Raw genomic sequence first — 18,932 nt, 5'->3', positions numbered from 1 at the left:
TATCACACAGAAAAGTATGAGTAGACACTGCTATAATCATTTTTTTATATTTAATATATGACTTGTGCCTTAGAGTGAGCAGAAGAAACACAATGAAAACGGTCACTGCTTTTGTGGATGCCTGCTGTTTGAGAACGCAGTCTTGTAAGACAGCTCTGGGAGGCAATAATACAGAATTACCTTCATAACAGAATTTGCTGGGGCGTTTCAGAATGACCATAACATTTCAGTCTGCTGGTTTGTCAGGTCATACCGTCCCATTGCGCACATGACTTTTTTGATGCACGTGTAGGAATTTATTCGTCAAATGCGTTTCCATCTCCCATTATTCGCATTAACCCTTTTTTGCACAAGACAAAAACCACCTCAATAGAGCGTAAAAACTTTTTTTGCGAATTAAGGTATTTTTGTTTTATTTGGCATTTCCAGCACTAGCTTCTGTTACGTTACTTCAAAATGCGCATTAAAACATGGTGACGGAAACACAGCTAATATCTACTATCAGCATTTTGGTTGCTAGCATTCTTTAAAATTTTGTGTTCAACAGAAGAAACTCATTCAGGTTTGGAATTTTTGGATTAACAATTTCTTTAAGGGTGTGTTCGCAACTGTCATGTTTGGTTCGATTAAACCATTATCGATTATCATTTGAGTAAGTGTGAACGCTGCCATCCGAAGCCGAACCCAAACGAACTCAGGGGAGGTTAGAATGAAATATGAATGCAACATAGACCAAATACTTCTGACAAGATGCGTTGCTATACGACATGGTTTCCTGAAAGGAACAAGCAGTGTATCCAAAACAAAGTGAGCAAAACAAAATGTGGAGCAACGATGAGGTCAAATGCCTTTTGTGAGCTCTTTGTGAGTTCGCAGGTGGTGAAAATAAAATCATATACAAGCAACAATAAGCGCGCCTAGTCCAGAAGACGACATTAGGTGTATTCGAATTAAAAGTAGCGCTCTGCAGACCAATCAGTGAATGGGTACTTTGATGTCATACACCTGCAGCACCGCTTTAATTCAAACACACATTTTCCTTTTGTTTGTAGTGTTTTGTTAGTTCCGCCACAAAATATACGTCATTAAACGCGACCAATCAGGTTGTGAATCTATCACTATGCCTTTTGGTTAAGTATCTTTAGGTTCGCTGTCAAAAATGCCAGTGTGAACACTAAGCGCTGTGAACACACCTTAAGTGTGAATTGAGAGTAATGTTTTCAGGACACTCAACTGCATGTATTAAAATATGTTAGTACAAAAATATGCTGGCAAAAATATGGCTATTTGACCCGAAAGGATATATAGAATATAATATATAGAAAATGTGATGTTTAATCATCACCATATGTAAAATTACCATATGTGAAGTACATTTTATATTTAAAGGAGTTCACTTCCAGAACAAAAAATTTCAGATAATTTACTCAACGCCTTGTCATCCAAGATGTTCATGTCTTTCTTTTTTCAGTCGTAAAGAAATTGTGTTTTTTGAGGCAAGCATTTCAGGATTTCTCTCCATATAGTGAACTTCAATGGTGTTCGGAAGTTTGAACTTCCAAAATGCAAATGCAAGTTTAAAGTTGAAGAGTATATAATTTTTTTTTTTTTTTTTTAGAAATTAACCAATCTTTTCACTAGATAAGACCCTTCTTCCTCGACTAGGGCCATTTTGAGCACTTTGAAGCTGTATTTAAACTGCATTTTGGAAGTTCAAACTTGCGGACACCTTTGAAGTCCACTATATGAAGACCATTCCTGAAATGTTTTCCTCAAAAAGCTTAATTTCTTTATAACTGAAGAAAGAAAGACATGAACATCTTGGATGACAAGGGGGTGAGTACATTATCTGGAAATCTTTGTTCTGAAAGGGAACTTCTCCTTTAATGGACCAACAGGATTTATTACTAGAGTGCTACTTACATTACATCTGATGTACAGCAGACGAACGTATGGGAGTTATGCAGTCAGGTTTTAAAATATGGGTGAAATAGATACTATTAAATACATGACCTCAGAACTCCCAAAGGGTCATTAAAATAAATTTAGATCTTGAAAGCCCTTCCAACAATAACGGGGAGTGAGTGAAAGATCTATGAGATTTTACAACGCACTTTATAACTTAAAGGACAATGCGATGTTGTTGGCTGCTACAACCACAACTTGTAAGACTGAAGTGGATGTTCAAGGTACATAAAAAAGCTAAACACTCATTTATCATAGAGAAGCTGAAAATCTGCGTAGCATCACAGCCTTTGACATAATATCTACGCAGCTTGTGTTCACAATTTATGTATTTGATTTGTTATAAAACAAACGCTACACTGACAGAGTGCTAATGTCGGCCAACTCTCCAACCGCAAAAACAGGCTGTTTGACGAGCACTGGCTTATATCAGTCGCAAACACACTCAACCCACGTGGCTCCAGAACTTACTCTTCATTCTCGTACAAGTACTTCACGATCACCCAAGGCAACACGAATATCAGAGGGGCACCTGAGGGTGAAAGAGAGAGAGAGAGACCTTGTGATACGAGGCATAAACCATCTGCCGTGGACATGCTATGTATGAGGAAGCTCTTAAACCCTGTTAATGAGTTCATAGAGTAAAAGCCCTGAACCTCTCACCCCAGCCAATGCACTGGTAGATGCCGAAGTAATTCCTCTCCGTCAGGACTGTGACGACCAGAAGGCTGTGCAGGTAGATGCCCTCCACCAGCAGCCAGTAGTTGTTAGCCAGTATGCTGTACTGCATCATCACCATTGCAACCCTGCAGCCGACCGCCGTCTGAAATGCACATGTTGGCGTGTTTTTGGGTCACTGAAAGCTTTCGGCCAAATTTTAACCTGCCGCCTCCATTCAGATTTGCATGGTAAATTGGTATTTAACCCAGATCTATACTAACATGCATTTCAAGGAATATTCCTGGTCATTTACAACATATTGTAAGGTTTATACTGCCCTCCAAAGGCAAAGTGCAGTAACTACACATTTGGTCAAAATTGAGTTAAGGCTTAAAATGGGCTTTGTGACAACTGTTTTGTCTTGTGGCAAAGTCTCCTGGTTCAATTTTGTCCCGTTTCAGAGAAACAAGAGTGTCAAAATTGCAGTAACTACAAAATCCAAACTAATACCATATATGGTGTTAAAACTTTAAAGGCATTTTTCTCAGTTTCAGTGTTGGCGTAGTTACTGCACTTTGCCTTTGTAGGGCAGTATAGACAGCATATGTGACACTGGACCACAAAAAACAGTCATACGAGTCAATTTTACTTTTTGAAATTAAGATTTATACATAATCTGAAAGATGAGTAAATAGGAAAATATTTGGCCAAGATACATCTATTTGAAAATCTAGACTCTGAGAGTGCAAAAAAAAAAAAAAAATTAATCAAAATATTGAGAAAATCATCTTTAAAGTTTGTAATGCATATTACTAATCAAAAATTAAGTTTTGATATATTTACTGTAGGAAGTTTACAAAATATCCTAATGGAACCTGATCTTTACTTACTATCCTAATGATTTTTGGCATAAAAGAAAAATTAATAATTTTGACCCATACAATGTATTGTTGGCTATTGCTACAAATATACTATGACTAGCTACTTATGACTTGTTTTGTGGTCCAAGTTCACATATTAGCATAGAAGAGTTTAAATAAGCATGTAAAAGCTATTTTTTTGTTTTGAAATATCTTACTGTAATTTCTACTAATCGCTTGCACCAATGCAAACCCTCTCTTGGCACTAAAAAACTACTGTCAGGATTTGTTAAAGAGCACAGTGAAAAATTAGTGACGAAAAGGTCAGACAGTTATTTTTGTGGCTAACTTGTAGAAAATTTACATAAATCATATACTTCACAAATAAACATGCTACACATTGACATTAGCTATCATAAGTAATTGTTCAGCATTTAATTTCTGTTTTATATATACTAATTCATTTTTAACATGAATAAAAGACATATATGCCTAAATAAAACTTTAGTTATTTTGAGGACATTGTTTTTTTCCCCAAACTGCATGTAATATACCTTTTAAAAGTAGAATGATGCTTTTTGTATTTTTTTTTTCTTAAAAACAAAACAGAAGGAACCAAAAAGTTCCCCTAATTGAAGATTTAACATCCTGTTCATAGACGTTAAATTGTAAATAACCCAGAATATTCCTTTGAAAAGAATTACATAGGTATAGGATTATTCAAAATGTGAATGAATCCAGAGACACATTACAATTTTAAAGTTTGGGGTTTGTAAGATTTAAAAAAAAGAAAAATATATTTTATTCAGTAAGGATACATTAAAGGGATGGTTCACCCAAAAAGGAAACTTACTCCTCATTTACTCACCCTCAAGCCATCCTAGTATATGGCTTTCTTCTTTCAGACGAATGTAATCAGAGTTATATTAAAAAATGTCCTGGCTCTTTAAAGCTTTATAATGGCAGTGAATGGGTGTTGAGATTTTGAAGTCCAGTAAAGTGCATCTATCCATCATAAAAAGTACTCCATGGCTTTGGGGGCTTAATAAAAGCCTAACGAAGAAAATTGATGTGTTTGTTAGAAGAAAAATATCTGTATTTAAAACTTTATAAACTGTAATCTCTAGCTTCTGCTAACTGTTGTACATGTGTTCATGAACGAGTTGCGTTCCAGTGGATGAACAAATGCGGAAGCGCAGTGGAGACAACAAGAAAAATCATTTTTACTCGTCTAGAAAATCATTCTTGATTTAAGAATTTGTAGATATTTTGGCTGGAAACGAGACAAAAAATCTAAGTAGGAATTTTTTGCAGTGAAGCTAAAGATTATGGTTTTAAATATGAATATTTAAAAAAAATGCATCAGTTTACTTCAGAAGGCCCTTATCAACCCCCTGGAGCCATGTGGAGTGTTTTTTTTTATTGAACATTAAACACCCATTCACTGCCATTATAAAGCTTGGAAGAGCCAGGAGATTTTTTTAACATAACTCTGATTGGTAAGTACATCATGAGATAATTTAATTTTTTTTGGGGTGAAGTATCCCTTTAAATTGACCAAAAGACATAAAAGAGAGAGAGAGAGAAAAAGACATTTTCATTTTCTATTTCCAAAAATGTTCTTAACTCTTAACTCAAAGAATTCTGAAAAAGGAACACAGTTTCCACAAAAATAGGAACATGTGACACTGAAGACTGCAGTAATCATGCTGAAAATCAAAAAAAAAAAAAAAAAGATTTTAAAATATTTAAATAGAAAACAGTTATTTTAAATTGTAATAATATTTCACAGTATTACTGATTTACATATATTTATATTAAAATATATGCACTCTCTGTGAGTATAAAAGACTTCTTCAAAAACATTACAAATCTTACCAACCCCAAACCTCTGAAATCATCTTTTAGTAAAATATCATAAAAAAGACAGCAGGTTATTGGACCTCGTTTTTAACCAGCCACTCCACCTCCAGTTCAGTGGTGATGTCCTGACCAACATGGAAGTCATCAGGCCTTTCCAACATGGCATCTTTGATGAGGATAGAAGAGGCTCGCAGGATGAAGGAGGCAAACAAGTTCATGTGGATGTTGTTTCTCATGCAGTGCAGCTTCCTGCGGAGATCAGAGTGCAATGAATAAAAGTCAAAAGCATTACACCAAAATCTGATGCTAAACACGTTTTCAATTTAAATTGTAAGCAGAAGGAATAAATTCCCACTTGGCTTGAATGTTACCTAAAGGCCACCAGGATGCCCAGTGCCAGCACCAGCGCCCCAAGAGACAGAGAATATCCAATAGTGTACATGGTCCGAAACTGACTAAGGATCCGTCCGTAGTGTTGCTGCACACAGACACACAAATACATCTGCTCAGACAATGCCAAGGCCAAGGAAGGTAGTCAGGACACTGTTAAAATAGTCCAACCGTACTTTTGAATCTGATATTTTGACTTTAAAAGTCTTCAGTGTATTCTAGCCTTTAGTGGTGCAGAAATGAACACACTTCATCTTTAGAAAGGTTAAGAGCTAACACATATTTAATTTAACAATCACCTATTCATTTAGCCTCGAAAGGGTTGCTTTGTTTCTCACTTACCATGTTGATTTGTGTGGGGTCACGTGATAGACATTCGCTGGCATTCTTCTGTTTGCTATACTGGCCATCTGCATCACACTCCAGATACACAAATCCATGTCGGACTGCCACACAAACACACAAATTGAGTCATCACACAGGTGCATAAAATAGTGTCATGTGTGCATTAGAGAATACTGCATATGGTGTTAAATTAGCTAAGCTAAAATAAGTGCATCCATATATAATACATAGACATGCATTTATTCAGAATCATAAATATTGTGCAGCCTGTCAATACATGCCCAGCTAATATTTCACCCCAAAATGAAAAGGATATACAAATATATTTTGCATAAAGAAAATGCAACCTACTTTGATAATGTGACTAATTGCGAATAATATGATAGATCCATAAATAACTCTAAAATAACTCAAATACCTGTCTTTTTTCAGAATTTCAAGACAAATAAAGTGGTTTGGTAGACACTGTTGAAACTGCTGTAATCATATTTCAAGCTTAACCAAGTGTAAATAAGTTTTAAGTAGGGCTATCAAGTTTAACACGTTAACTTAATTAATTAGTAGGGCTGTTAAAAGATTAAATGTTTTTAATCACGATTAATCGCACCCTTTTTGTGTGATAAACTGCGATTAATTGCACACTTAGTGAAATTAAGCATACTCTATTTATTTTTTAATATGTTTATTTTTGTCATAATTTCACAAAACTGCTATATCTAGCAAAGAGAACCGTCAGAACAGTTTCAATCTCAATTCAATTTTTAAAGGTTTCCAGAAGACATTTAATATCGCAAATTTGCCTAGACACCAAATTCAGAATCAAAAGTCATGTTAATATGAACTCAGAAAAATCCCTTTATATATATATATATATATATATATATATATATATATATATATATATATATATATATAGATAGAAGTTACCAGTTATTATTGAATCAGTATTAACAAAATTTATTAAATCAGTATTAACTAAATTAATTTGTATCACAGAGGTGGCACAAAAGAACCAAAGTGGCTTGTAGGTATATTATTATATGTTTAATGAGGCTCAAAGGTGGCATGAGTGCAATCAAATATGTAAATTTATGTTCAGATTAATGTTTTAAATAAAAACTTCTACTGACTATAGAAATATTAAATGATTTAAATAAGATAGGCTACTTTAAAAATGAAACTAAAACCGCCAGTAGAAGGCGCCAAGTCGCTGATTTAATTATTGAATAATGTTATTCATTTGATTCGTTCGAATGGCTGATTCATTCAGGAATAAAGCAAGTGACAATGGGAATTTTTGATGATGAAATATAGCAAATTCAGGCAATAGTCAGACTGTCACAGTTTTGTCATTGGTTTTTCCCATTTGTCTTCCCCCTGTCATTTTGTGATCATTTGGTTTAGTCCTCGTTTGTGTAATCACCGTTACCCGTGTTTAATCATGAGTTACCCTTTATAAGTCTGTCTTTGAGTTCAGTGTATTGTCGGTCCTTAACGTTATTTTGATGTGTGTGAAAGCCCTTTGTGTTCCTGCCTGTTCCAGCCTTGTTCATCTTGGAGAATTCTATTAAATATATTGTTGATTGTTTATCTCGTCTATCGTCTCGTCTCGTCCTGCACACACCCGTGACAGAAGGACCGACCGCAACAGTTTACCCGGCACCTTTCCCTGCGTTTCTTTTCCGTTTTTTGTATCAGTGTTTATTTTATTTTTATTTTTTTCTCCCCGTCATGGATGATCCTAATGACCACACCAGAGACTTCATATTCCTCGCCCCGTTAACGCACTACCCGGACAGTTGCCTATGCACGTTCTTCCGCATCGGACTTAATAATTTCAACAGAAACAGGAATACGGAGCAGGACATATCAAGTAATCCCACCCCTTTTTTAAATAGCCTATAGTGTTTCGCTTATATAACAGTTTGGGGAAGAGTCGTTGAGCTCGATAAAGCTGTAGTTGACAGTGTATGACAGCCACAATCTCATCCATATTGATATAAAATATAGCATTCTGTGTAGAATTCAAATGGGTCAAAATAAATTTTGTGATCTGCGCCGATTGACTCATATGATCCGCTCCGTGCTATTGACTTCTTTTGGCCCGATGGAAAGCATATTAACACTGTCTGAATTGTTCCCTATCCCCTATATAGTGCACTAAGTGACATTCATCATACAGAAAATATTAATTCTGTAAAAAAAAGTGACCGATTTCCACTTTCGATTCTAGTTTCTAGAGAGCATTTGATTGGACAAAGTTTGATGAGAAGCTGAAGTGCAGGGTGATGTCATCAAAACCATTGATCCATATTCCTGGAAGTTAGAGACTGTAAGTTTTAAAAGCTTATGTCTTGTAAATGTGAATTTTGCCATTGTATTGGAGCACACTAGCTCATAGATAACCTTAAGGCTTACATATTCATACTAAAAACCAAAAAAACTTAAATTTTCAAATTTGATTTAAAGAGTTTAAAAATCTGTTTCTTTGTTTTGATTTTCCCGTAGTCTTACCTTCCTTGTGCCAGGGCAGGTACCAGGGACAGGCTACACTCACTGTAGTATTAGGCAGTGCATCTGGCCAGCAGGCATACTTATCAAATGTTCTGTTGCACACAAGACCTGGAAAACAACCATTAATGTTAAAGTCACCTGGGCTTTGTTTACAGTGCTGGACAGGATCAGTATGTGACATGACCCCTAATCTGAGGTCTCAGCAGTGTTTTCCAACATATATCCCTTAACAGCGCTATGCACTTTCATCATGGCTGTCCACAGAGTCTATGAAGGACTCCAGATGAATTTACACAAGCCATTCTCTAGTCAGACTCTAGTCATTACTTGTGGAAGGATGCCGAATAACTCACCTGTCATCGGCGGTTCTCTGCTAATATTTCGAAAACATTCATCTCGGTACATCATCCATCTTGCCATCAAAGTTTTGAGGGATGCAGCAGATGAAACCTGTAAGAGCCAATTAGTGAGACTACATGAATCATTATAGTCACTCTCAAGTCACTTGAATTAAGTATTATAATTGCATTTTTTTTGTAAAAGCCAAAAAGTTGTGTGAATGTCTTTCTTCTAGAAAGCTGGTCTTTCCATAAAATGAAAATAGATAGTGACTAAAAGGCATTTAATACAGTTGAGGTCAAAAGTTTACACACACCTTGCAGAACCTGTGAAATGTTAATTCTTTTACCAAAATAAAAGGGAACATACAAAATGCATGATATTTTTTATTTAGTACTGACCTGAATAAGATATTTCACATACGTATAGTCCACAAGAGTAAAACTGACCCTGTTCAAAAGTTTACATACAATGTTACATACCTGAATGATACACATTTTTTTGTTTAGTGATAGTTGTTCATGTGTCCCTTTCTTGTCTTGAACAGTTAAACTGCCTGCTGTTCTTCAAAAAAGTCCTTCAGGTCCCACAAATTCTTTGTGTTTTCAAAAATATTGTGTATTTTAACTAGGGGTGGGCGATATGACCTAAAATTAATATCACGGTATTTTTCATCTTTTGAACGGTGACGGTATAATATCACGGTATTACTTTTTTTGGTACATTTTGGGAGGAGCAGCCTGTCCTGTCCCTTTAGTATGTGAATAAAGTTAATATTTTTATAATATAATAAGTAAATGGTAGGTATCCTTATCAAAAAGAGACATGGGAGAGTATGCATTCTTAACATATTTATTTTGCAAAAAACCTAAAGATCTTACTTAACAGTGTACAACAAAACAAAAATATTTTTTTTATTGAAATTTAATTTCTGCAATATTTAAAACCTTTAAATAACTGGGGGAAATCAACCCATGGCAACAGTTTAAAAGTAGACCAATTCTGTGGGGAAAAACGCGGACTTGGCAACCCTGCATCCAACACGAGCTGCTGGAGTTAATGTCATTGCACACAAGAGTACGAAATTTTCGTCCGAGATTTTTGCACGTTAAAAACAAAAAAAAAATACAGGTTATAAAAAAAAATATATACGTCCGTCATAAAAAAAAAAAAAAATCGGATCGTGTTTGATTTTCTGCATTTTCGCATCCATAATAACGATTTTGATAAGGATGGCGAATATGAGAAAACTAAAAAAAAAAAAACGCATACGAAAATCGGACTCAGTGTACAATGACCTTTAGATTTGAATGATCACGGGTCGAAAGTAAAGAGAGATTACAAACATAGACTGGAGGATTTGCTGCAATCTTGTACTCACTGACAAATATATATATATATATATATATATATATATATATATATATATATATATATATATATATATGTTATAAGATGTGTTGCTCCCTTTACACAGAGTGTGCGTTATCGCAAAATCGAAAGTAAAAGTAAACAGGCCCGTCGCGTTCGCCTCGCGCCCGCTCAATTTGTGTTCCGCTGTGTAAATCCTTCGGCCGGCCGCCGGGAAAAGTCCCGGTCGTCCCGATTGCCACTCCGCCCCTGGTAAAGGCTACAGGCCCGACCTTTCTTCACTGTGTTTCACCAGTCATTTAATGGCCACTCCCCTTTTACCTACCACCTGCAAAGCTGATACGAATATGTTTTACTTTATTTACAACAAGATATATAGTATAAGGACAGGTATTCAGACCACAACTGAACGTTTGAAGAAAATTTAATGCCTTATTATTTAGAATGAGCTATTATTGATGTAAATGCAGCCGTTCGAGGCACATAATTGATTTATTACGGTATTGACGGTATTAGAAAATCCATGTCGTGGCGCAATGTCACACCGGTGCTGACTATGAAACCGGTGTACCGCCCACCCCTAATTTGAACCCTTTCCGACAATGACTGTATGATTTTGAGATCCATCTTTTCTCAATGAGGACAACTGAGGTGCTCATATGCAACTATTACAGAAGGTTCAAATGCTCACTGATGCTCCAGAAGGAAACATGATGCATTAAGAGCCAGGGGTGAAAACTTTTGAACAGAATGAAGATTAAATATCATGCCTAAATATCATGTTTCATTTAATACTGCCCTTCTGAAGCTACAGAAGGTACAAAACAAGAACAATTACACAAATGACAACTGTAGATGAATACAACATTAAGTTACTAATAAAATCAATAATACTAGTATTCAGGTGCAGAAATTTAATAATTCATTGTAAAATAACTAGTGCTTCTCACTGCAGGTATTTATAGGATGCTGTCTCTTTAAGGCCTAATGCACGGACCTAATACTGGCACGCATCTCTTTCTCAGCTGTTTCGGTTCACTGAAGACATAACCGACTGTGTTTACCAGAATAAAACAACGGGTATTTAAACATAACTTCGTATGTATGTTTCCGTTCAAGAGAAGTTGAAGAGGAATCAATCTGTGAATCGTGCAGTTTGAATCGCGCGCCTCTCTCTCTCTCTCTCTCTCTCTCTCTGTGCGCGTGCTCGCTTCTGGTGTGTGCAGCAGCGGTATAAATAAATAAATAAATAAACAGCGCGCGTGTTCTCTTTTACTGCAATGGTTTAAAATTGATTGAATAGGTAAACTGGCAAGACAAAACGTGCAAATTATAAAGTTTTACTCTATGATGGATAAATTTAACAGTTAATCCGCGAATCACAAGCGTGCCGAACCGTGGGGGCTGGTCCGTACGGATCACGGATCATCTACGATCCGTTGCACCCCTAGTTAAAATACACAAAAATGCTGAAAAACCAAAGAATTTGTAGGACCTGAATGGTTTTTCTGAAGAACAGCAGACAGTATAACTGTTCAGGACAAACATGAACAACTATCACAAAATAAAAAAACATGGCTGTGGATCATTCAGGTAACAATACAGTATTAAAAATTAAGTGTATGTAAACTTTTGAACAGGGTCATTTTTTTTAAAATTCAACTATTATTTTCTCTTGTGGACTATATGTAAACATCGTTTATGAGAAATATCTTATTCAGGTTAGTACTTAATAATAATAATAATAATAATAATAATAAAAAAACATGCATTTTGCATGATCTCACATTTTGCAGATTCTGCAAGGTGTATGTAAACTTTTGACCTCAACTGTAAGTGTCATAACAGCAGATATAAAATAAATAACTCACGTTAGTACTGTAAGTGACTGTATGAGAACACAGTTTATTTCAAGGTCTAAACTCTAGTGAATGCTTTTATTACAATCAATAAACGGAAAATGGAGGATTAATTTTTTACCATAAAATACAGCAAATGCAACTCCTGCAAGCTGAGCTATACTAATGAACCTCTGTGATATTCATATTTCTTTTTATTTCCTCACATGAATATGCTGAATTACTGCCTAATCTAATTTTCAGTGAGTTGCATAATGCTCAGACTCCTAGCCAACTCGAAAAAAAGAGTTGACAAGTGCGTCTGTGGTATTTTTATTTGTTCTCAGCTTTATTTGTATATGTATCTGGCTAGACAACTCAAACTTATTTATCTAAAATGAAATGCATGCAGTGCACAAATAAAAACGGCACACTGCTGTGAAAAAGAAGTGCACGTAGTTTGTGTATATATTCCTTTAAAGTGTATTATTTCTATACTAAGTACTTTTCTTAAATATATGCTGAAGTATAAAGCAGGTTAAAGTAGGTCTTCCTGCACAGGAGACAGCAGGGTGACCAGATGTCCAGATAAAATCAGTCCTGATTATACGAGTCATGGCTCTCATCTTGATGGAGTTACAGAGCGCCATTTGTCCTGATAATTAGCTTTGGCTTTGGTCTGATTGCTATAAAATAATGTTTTAAACTGATATTGGTAACAGTAAAGTACTATATAAAGAATCAGAAGTGCTGAGCTTCGTCTTTAGAATATTGAGAGGCATGTAACAAACATGAGCAACTGTGTAACTGTGCAGAGGATGGAACAATTTTTCACGGTCATCTGGTCACCTTAAGAAAGAGTGAAAAAAAGAGAAAGGGTAATATGCTCTGACCTGGATGCAGGAGGAGAAACTGAGCAGGGTTAGGAGGAGGAATACTTGTGACATCCCTTAGTCCTGCTGCTGCTGCTGCTGTTGCTGGCGGCACTGGGAGGGGAGCCGGGGGTCCGAAGAGATATGCTCACCTCATAGGAAGGCTTCAGCTATCACCAGACAGCCTAAAGCACAGATGGGAAGAGTCAAAAAGATAAACACATTATCAAACCGCAAATGCACAGTGTGTTCTTAAGTAAAGCTGAATGTTATGATGATATGTGTCGTGTGATCTATACTGGTAGTAATGTCATTTACACTACCAGTCAAAAGTTTTTGAACAGTAAGATTTTAAATGTTTATTTTAAAGATTTCTCTTCTGCTCACCAAACCTGCATTTATTTGATCTAAAGCACAGCAAAAACAGTAACATTTTAAATATTTTTACTGTTTAAAATAACGGTTGTCTATTTGAATATATATTTTAAAATGTAATTTATTCCTGTGATTTCAAAGCTGAATTTTTAGCATCATTACTCCAGTCACTTGATCAGAAATTATTGTAATATTCTCATTTGCTGCTCAAAAAAACATTTATTATTATTATGTAGAAAACAGCTGAGTAGAATTTTTTCAGGTTTCTTAGACGAATAGAAAGTTCAGAAGAACAGCATTTATCTGAAACAGACATTTTTGTAACATTATTCTGTATACTCACTTTTGAACAAGTTTAAGCTTTTAAATGGTACAGTGTAACGTTACGAAAGCTTTTTATTTCAGATTAATTCTGATCTTTGGGTTTTTTATTCATCAAAGAATCCTGAAAAAAAAAATGTACTCAACTGTTTTAATAACGTTTCTTGAACAGCAAATCAGCATATTACAATGATCTTTGAAGGATTAAAATTTAGATTTGATCACAGGAATAAATTACTTTTTAAAATATATTCAAATAGAAAGCAGTATTTTAAATAGTACAACTATTTCACAATATTACTGTTTTTCCTGTATTTTGGATCAAATAAATGCAGACTTTGGGTGCAGAAGACTATTCTTCAAAAAACATTAAAAATACTGTTCAAAAACTTTTGACTAGTAATGTATGTCAATATATATTACAGTTGTTATTTAAAAAAATATCTCACCAAAGCTGTATTCATTTGATTAAAAGTACATTTTAAAAAAAGTACATACAGTATAGTGAATTTTTATTACAATTTTAATGTTAAAATCGGTAGTGCTGCTTTGTTTTTCCCAGATTGTTTGATGAAAGAAAGTTCAAATTTGAAACACCATTTATTTGAAAAGGTGTAGTCAAAATTTTACATAAACTTTGCAGGAGCTGCAAAATGTTATTTATTTTACCAAAATAAGAGGGATCGTACAAAATGCATACTATTTTTATTTAATTCTGACCTGAATAAGATATTTCACATTAAAGATGTTTACATATAGTCCACAAGAGAAAATAACAGCTGAATTTATAAAAAATTACCCCGTTCAAAAGTTTACATACACTTGATTCTTAATACTAAAGCTGCTTTTGTTTTTTTGTTTTTTGGAATAGTTGTGAAAAATAAATTAAAAAAAGCTTTCAGGTCCCACAAATTCTATGAGTTTCCAGCATCTTTTGCATATTTGAACCCTTTCCAACAATGACCATGTTTTTCAGATCCATCTCTTCACACATTGAAATATCAGTTTCAAAATAATTCTGATGGTACACTAACTTCTAATAAGGCAAAGGAGGTCAGTTTCTTGCCCTCTCCTCCCCCAAACATCTGTTCTTAAAGTAAGTTTGGCGGTAAGTTTCATGGTTTCCATGAAAATGCCAGATTGCTTTACAGCAGCAACAAATTCACGTGCACAGATTTCTACTGTAATTACAGCAATGAAACATTTCCAACAGTTAGTTCCACTCACTTAACTGTAGGGAGCTCCAAAGTCACAAAACATTCACAAAACATACAGTTGCTTTAAGTTGCAAATATAAAAAGTGATAAATAATGAAAAAATGAACAAACTATTCAAAAATAGCCAATACCACAAGGTTATGTAATGCATACAATTATTGTAAGCAATGAATATGTACTGTTAACATCGTGACATGAGATTTAGGTCATATCCCCCATCCCTATTCCCAAAATAAGAGCGAGAACTGGAACTGATGTTGGTTTTTTCCACTGATTAAAATGGCAAACATCATGTTGAGTAATAATGCAAGCAGTGTGAGCCTCATTGGCTCCCTAAACTCATTTCACTGTTTGCTGAATGTGAGCGATCAGGATAGCATACAAGAACAAAGAATGTTTGCAGTGCAATTAAGACCTGGCCTACTGATCTACAGTTAAAAACAACACGCTCATTATCCCACTTTTCTGCAGAAGCCTCTGGGCAAAGGAAGGACACAGACTATTGACCATGTCACTGTCTTTGCTCCAAGCTCTTGCTTGCGTGATGAAGCAGATAGTAGCAGACAGAATACACTATCCCTTACAGCTCAATTACTCACATGGTTTACGGATAGATGTTAGTGCAGAGCATAACAGTAACAGATATGAGCACCGGATAGATACAGACTAAATCTTGTTTTTGCCATCATCTACTCACTCTCATGTTCTTCCAAACCTGTATGACTTTCTTTCTTCTGTATAACATAAAAGACAATATTCTAAAAAACGTTGGAAACCAAACAGTTTTGACAAGCATTGACTTCCATTGTATGGATATAAAAAACACTGAGACAGTTCTCAAAATATCTTTCCACAGAAAAAGAAAGTCAGGTTTGGAACAACATGAGAGTGAGTAAATGATGACAATTTCCTTTTTTTCTCTGTTTAATCATCATAGGAAAGTTAACTTGTAGGATGCAAGCCAAGAATGCACTCCAACAAGCTCAGTTTACAAACTGGATGGATTTGGAAAAATATACCATACTACTCTAATCAATATCCTAATCTTCATATGTCTCATATGTATCCTAATTCAATAATGTGAAAACTGTAATGTGATTGGTTTTAAAGTAACACCTGACCTAAGTTTCTCCAATGGTAAAGCCATGTACCTTGGTATCTCCCAGTAATTAGACCACCTCTGTTTTCACTAAATATTTATCTATGTACAGTTAAGGTCAAAAGTTTACATACACCTAGCAGAATCTGTGAAGTTTTTTTTTTTTTTCAAAATAAGAGGGATCATACAAAACGCATGTCATTTTTTATTTAGTACTGACCTGAATAAGATATTTCACATAAAAGATGTTTACAAAAACTGAATTTATAAAAATGACCCTGTTCAAAAGTTTACATACACTTGAATCTTAATACTGTGTTGTTACCTGAATGATCCAACACATTCTTTGTCCTGAACAGTTAAACTGCTCTCTGTTCTTCAGAAAGGTCCTTCAGGTCCCACAAATTCTTTGGTTTGTCAGCCTTTTTATGTATTTGAACCATTTCCAACAATGACTTTAAAATTTTGAGATCCATCTTTTCACACTGAGGACAACTGAGGGACTCATATGCAACTATTACAGAAGGTTCAAACACCCACTGATGCTCCAGAAAGAAAAACAATGGATTAAGAGCTAGGAGGTGAAAACTTTTGAACAGAATTAAGATGTGTACATTTTTCTTGTTTTGCCTAAATATCCTATTTTTTTTTAATTTAGTACTGCCCTTCAGAAGCTACAAAACATACTTACATGTTTCCCAGAAGACAATAAGTGAAATTTAACCTGATCTTCAATTCAAAGTTTTCACACCCCTTGCTCTTAATGCATTTAGCTTACTTCTAAAACATCAGTGGGTGTTTGAACCTTCTGTAATAGTTGCATATGAGTCCCTCAGTTGTTCTTGTTGGAATTTTTTCACAAAAATGCTGAAAAACCAAAGAATTTGTGGGACCTGAAGGATTTTTCTGAAGAACAGCAGGCAGTTTAACTGTTCAGGACAAACTAAGGACTCACAAACAGCTATCACAAAAAACAAACAGACAAACAAAACACAGTTCCAGACGTATGCAAACTTTTGAACAGATTCAGATTTAGAAATTCAACTTGTTTTCTCTTGTGGACTATATGTAAATGTATTTCATTGTCAAATATCTTCTTCAGGTCAGTACAAAATAAAAAAATAACATGCATTTCATATGACACCTTTTATTTTGGTAAAATAATTAACATTTCGCAGATTCTGCAAGGTGACCTCAACTGTATTTACGCATTTCATGTTTATTAGAACATCACATTTTCAGCTTAGCAACATTCTAACAACAAACTACTGAAATCAGCTTGGTTTTCACATATATTTGTATGACATAAAGTACATGCATACATGCAGATTATGTTTCAAGTAGGCTGCTGCCAATGAAGTAAGCAACACTAGGCATCCGTATGCTGGCCTCTCAAAGTGTAGTTATAGTTACTCACCTAGTTATCGATCCACATCCCTACTTCAGCCGTAGTCGGAGAACAGAACGAAATCTGAAACGTTTCTGCAAAAAACACCTTTACCATGGAAACATTTTTGGCTAAAACGTTTCAAATTCCATTCTGTTCCAGTCTCTGGACAGGCTGGGACAGGCACTTAAATGACGTTTCATATTCATTCGGCTTATTGTGGTGAATACAAAAGACTAACAATCTGGTTGCCCCAGACACAAATTAATATGACATCAATTTGACATTATTTAGAAAATATATATCTTTCATTACAATGCAACCATTGTCATTCACATTCATCTCAATGGCAGTTGCTCTGCCTGACGCACTCTAGAAATACACTATTTGAACCACCTTTACTCACAGAATGTTTCTAAATACATTTTTATGATCCCCTGGGAAATATATTACAGTGGCTCTCTGGAGGGCCAGTAATTGTGATTTGGTTTCATTACATGTTCACTTTCCATCAGTTTACTTTAAATGTACATTTATAAAACTCAATTGGAAACTGGATAAGTCAGCCTTGGAATTGAGCTGTGGTACATTCAGAAATCACTTCCATCTATCTCCTGGACACAAGGACAAAGACGTATACAGTAACCTAGTTGAAGAAAAACAAAACATCCTGCAAAACCCCTGACCAATGCAACAAACAAAAACAGTCTGCTGAGTCATATTTTACTTGGTTTCAATCTTCCAGTTAACCTTACATTTGGAAAAAGCCAAGCCTGTCTTAAACCCACAAACTATGTTTGAAAACTTGAGGGATGAGCAGTCATTTCACTTTTTTTCTTAATAAAAACTGTGTCCGCTATGTTCCATATTTAAATATTTTAAGCAAATATGTGACCCTGGACCACAAAACCAGTCATAAGTTTAAATTTTACAAAACTGAGATGTGTATATATAATATGAAAGCTCAGAAAATAAGCTTTCTATTGATGTATGGTTTATGATAGGACAATATTTGGCCGAGATACATCTATTTGAAAATCTGGAATCTGAGGGTGCAAAAAAATCAAAATACTGAGAAAATCACCTTTAAAGTTGTTCATATTAGGTTCTTAACAATGCATATTACTAATCAAAAATTACATTTTGATACATTTACAGTAGGAATTTTACAAAAAATCTTCATGGAACATGATCTTTACTTAATTTCCTAATAAATCAATAATTTTGACCCATGCAATGTATTTTTGGCTATTGCTACAAACATACCCCAGCGACTTAAGACTGGTTTTGTGGTCCAGGGTCACATATGTGCATTTAGAATCTCTAATTTTTCCATTATGCTGGCCACCTCACACCATGTTCTCTCCTCCACACTAAAGCCTCCGACAGATCACAGAAAGGCATTATGCAGCACTCCAGTTTAAATCTAATGTTCTTGTCGTCCGGCAGAAATCCATCAGAATGATTGGTTAGGTATGTGCGGCCCAGTCAAAACTCTTTCAGTGAGAGATCATCA

At 35.0% G+C, this 18,932-nt stretch overlaps 1 protein-coding gene across 1 annotated transcript in view; it reads right to left on the bottom strand.

Moving 5' to 3' along the window:
- The window catches only part of gcgra (glucagon receptor a), a 90,366-nt gene that overhangs the window by 10,712 nt on the left and 60,722 nt on the right, over window positions 1-18,932 (bottom strand). Inside the window, exons 2-9 of the mRNA XM_073849183.1 lie at window positions 13,039-13,202; window positions 8,951-9,047; window positions 8,598-8,705; window positions 6,081-6,184; window positions 5,720-5,826; window positions 5,429-5,597; window positions 2,629-2,788; window positions 2,437-2,497 (exon numbers count right to left, since the gene is read on the bottom strand). Of these exons, the coding sequence (XP_073705284.1) occupies window positions 2,437-2,497; window positions 2,629-2,788; window positions 5,429-5,597; window positions 5,720-5,826; window positions 6,081-6,184; window positions 8,598-8,705; window positions 8,951-9,047; window positions 13,039-13,092 (860 nt within the window). The 5' untranslated portion in view covers window positions 13,093-13,202. The remainder of the gene's footprint in view (window positions 1-2,436; window positions 2,498-2,628; window positions 2,789-5,428; window positions 5,598-5,719; window positions 5,827-6,080; window positions 6,185-8,597; window positions 8,706-8,950; window positions 9,048-13,038; window positions 13,203-18,932) is intronic.

This window comes from Garra rufa, chromosome 1 (genome assembly GCF_049309525.1).
Source record: "Garra rufa chromosome 1, GarRuf1.0, whole genome shotgun sequence".
In the NCBI taxonomy this organism is placed as follows: Eukaryota; Metazoa; Chordata; class Actinopteri; order Cypriniformes; family Cyprinidae; genus Garra; species Garra rufa.
This window is presented reverse-complemented; position numbering and strand designations above follow the sequence as displayed.